Source organism: Amphimedon queenslandica, unplaced genomic scaffold (genome assembly GCF_000090795.2).
Source record: "Amphimedon queenslandica unplaced genomic scaffold, v1.1 AMPQUscaffold_8230_Cont19825, whole genome shotgun sequence".
NCBI lineage: Eukaryota > Metazoa > Porifera > Demospongiae > Haplosclerida > Niphatidae > Amphimedon > Amphimedon queenslandica.
This window is the reverse complement of record NW_003551492.1, coordinates 1-2,421: the sequence shown is the minus strand read 5'-3', so window position 1 is coordinate 2,421 and position 2,421 is coordinate 1. Positions and strand designations below refer to the sequence as shown.

At 35.5% G+C, this 2,421-nt stretch overlaps 1 protein-coding gene across 1 annotated transcript; it reads left to right on the top strand.

Annotated features, from left to right (window-relative positions):
* The first annotated feature begins 100 nt into the window (after positions 1-100).
* On the top strand, positions 101-1,632 carry LOC109591414 (protein amalgam-like). The gene is made up of 3 exons (XM_020007156.1): positions 101-347; positions 430-1,099; positions 1,620-1,632. Exons 1-3 carry the CDS (start codon positions 101-103, stop codon positions 1,630-1,632), a joined length of 930 nt encoding a protein of 309 aa, XP_019862715.1.
* The last annotated feature ends 789 nt before the right edge of the window (positions 1,633-2,421 follow it).

Sequence of the window (2,421 nt, the reverse complement as noted above, 5' to 3'; positions counted from 1 at the left end):
AGCAGATGGTGGCTATTATACTTGTATAGTAGTCAATGAAGCTGGTTATGATACTGATAATGTTACACTGTATGTGCCACCAGTAATAACATTAAACCCAATGGATCAATATGCTCATCCAGGAGATACTGTTACCATTAGTTGTATGGCTGACTCCTACCCTCCTCCCACCTATCAATGGCAGGTATTAAACACTAATATTAATATATATGAAAATATTCCTAGTGCAACAATGTCCAGTTACACCACTGAAGAGATTGATTATGATCAGTTTGGTATGTATCGCTGTGCAGTAACTACACCAATCATTAATGAAAGAATATACTCACAACCAGCACTGATTACTGGTGAGTTACAATTGATATAGCACTTTTATCACTACTAACACTTACTATTAAATTTTACCCCCCTCTCTCTCTCCATTCATAGTATCCTCCAATAGCAGTGTCACTATTGATCCTGATTTCATCATAACTAAAAATGGTTCTGACGTTACATTCAATTGTCTATCCAGAGGAGGACCCAATAATACATTCATATGGCTGAGACCATCAGCTCTTGATTCTCTAATATCTAACAATCCTTCAGTTATTTCACTACTTAATTCTGGGTCTCCAATTGCAGTAGGTGACATAGTTAACCAACTATCAAACATTACATTATCCAATGGGCCTACTTTTACTCTATACTCAATCAATGCTACTGAAGATGGTGGTAGTTATTCTTGCTATGTGGTGAATGCTGCTGGAGTAGAGAGCAATACCACTACACTTTATGTTATACCAGTCATCACAGAGGACCCAAGGGAAGTCTTCACTGATGTCAATGAAACTGTTACACTTTCTTGTTCTGCTGATTCCTTCCCAGCCCCTAACTATCAGTGGGAGATGATGAATAGAACCAGTGGGTACTTTGAGCCTTTGACTGGTCAAACTAGCTACCAACTGACTTTACATATAGAGTATGACCTGTATGGTATGTACAGGTGTGTAGCTACTGCTGATGGTATAAAAGAGAATGCTACATCAACTCGAGCACTTGTTACTGGTAAGCTCTTTTTTGGAGGCAATCGCCTTGATATACTTATGCTGTGTAAAAAGTTTGAGCTGATTCTGCATTAAATTTTTCAGGTTATGGCCATTTATTAAATTTTTGGCAAATTTCCAGAAAAATTACTGTACTATAGCCCATGGTTTTTTTCCAAAAAATGGCTCCAAAATCACTACCAATTTTTATTACATTTTCTGATACATATTCATGTACTTATGCTATGTAGAAAGTTTGAGCTGATTTCAACTTAAATTATTCAAGTTGCGGCCATTTTTTAAAAATTGGCCAATTTCTGAAAAAATCCCTGTACTATAGCCCATGGTTTTTTCCGAAAAATGGCTCCAAAATTACCCCCAATTTTTATTACATTTTCTGATACATATTTATGTACTTATGCTATGTAGAAAGTTTGAGTTGATTCCGACTTAAATTTTTCAAGTTGCGGCCATTTTTTAAAAATTGGCCAATTTCCGAAAAAATCCCTGTACTATAGCCCATGGTTTTCTCCAAAAAATGACTCCAAAATTACCCCAAAGTTTTATTACATTGTTTGATACACATTGGTGTAGTTATGCTGTGTAAAAAGTTAATTTGAGCTAATTCCGACTTAAATTTTTCAAGTTATGGCTTTTTTTAAATTGGCCAATTTCTGAAAAAAATCCCTGTATAGCCCATGGTTTTCTTCAAAAAATGGCTCCAAAATAACCTCCAATTTTTATTACATTTTCTGATACATACTGATGTACTTATGTTGTGTAGAAAGTTTGAACTGGTTTTGACTTAAATTTTTCAAGTTATGGCCATTTTTAAAAGTGGCCAATTTTTACTCTCTTTATCTTTGAACTGCTCTTATACATTTCCTTTTTATTCTGGTAGTAAATCCTTCAGGCAGTATTATGGTCTCAGTCAGTGGTGCCACAGTCAGTGGTGGTGACAATGTAACCTTTACATGTACTGCTGGAGGAGGACCAGGAAATACTTTTGCTTGGAGACATAATGCTAATCAAATCAGTGATGGAGGACGATTCATAATAGAATCAACTTCTTCCAGTACACTTACTGTTACTGATGTAATTGGAGCAGATTTTGGTACATATACTTGTCAAGCATTAAATCTTGCTGGAAGTGGTACTGCTACTTCAGGAATTATAAGTATGCATTTTATTTCTTTAAAATCCTACAATTATAATTTGCTTCATTTCTCACTAGCATCACCTGAGGGATTTTCAACCATTAGTCCTGTCAATAATATAACATTGGACAGAGGAGATGATATCACACTAGAGTGTACTACAACTGCTGGTCCTCCTAATAGTATAATGTATGATTGGTTTCATAATGCAACACAGAGTGTTTGCTGCCCTTTTGGAC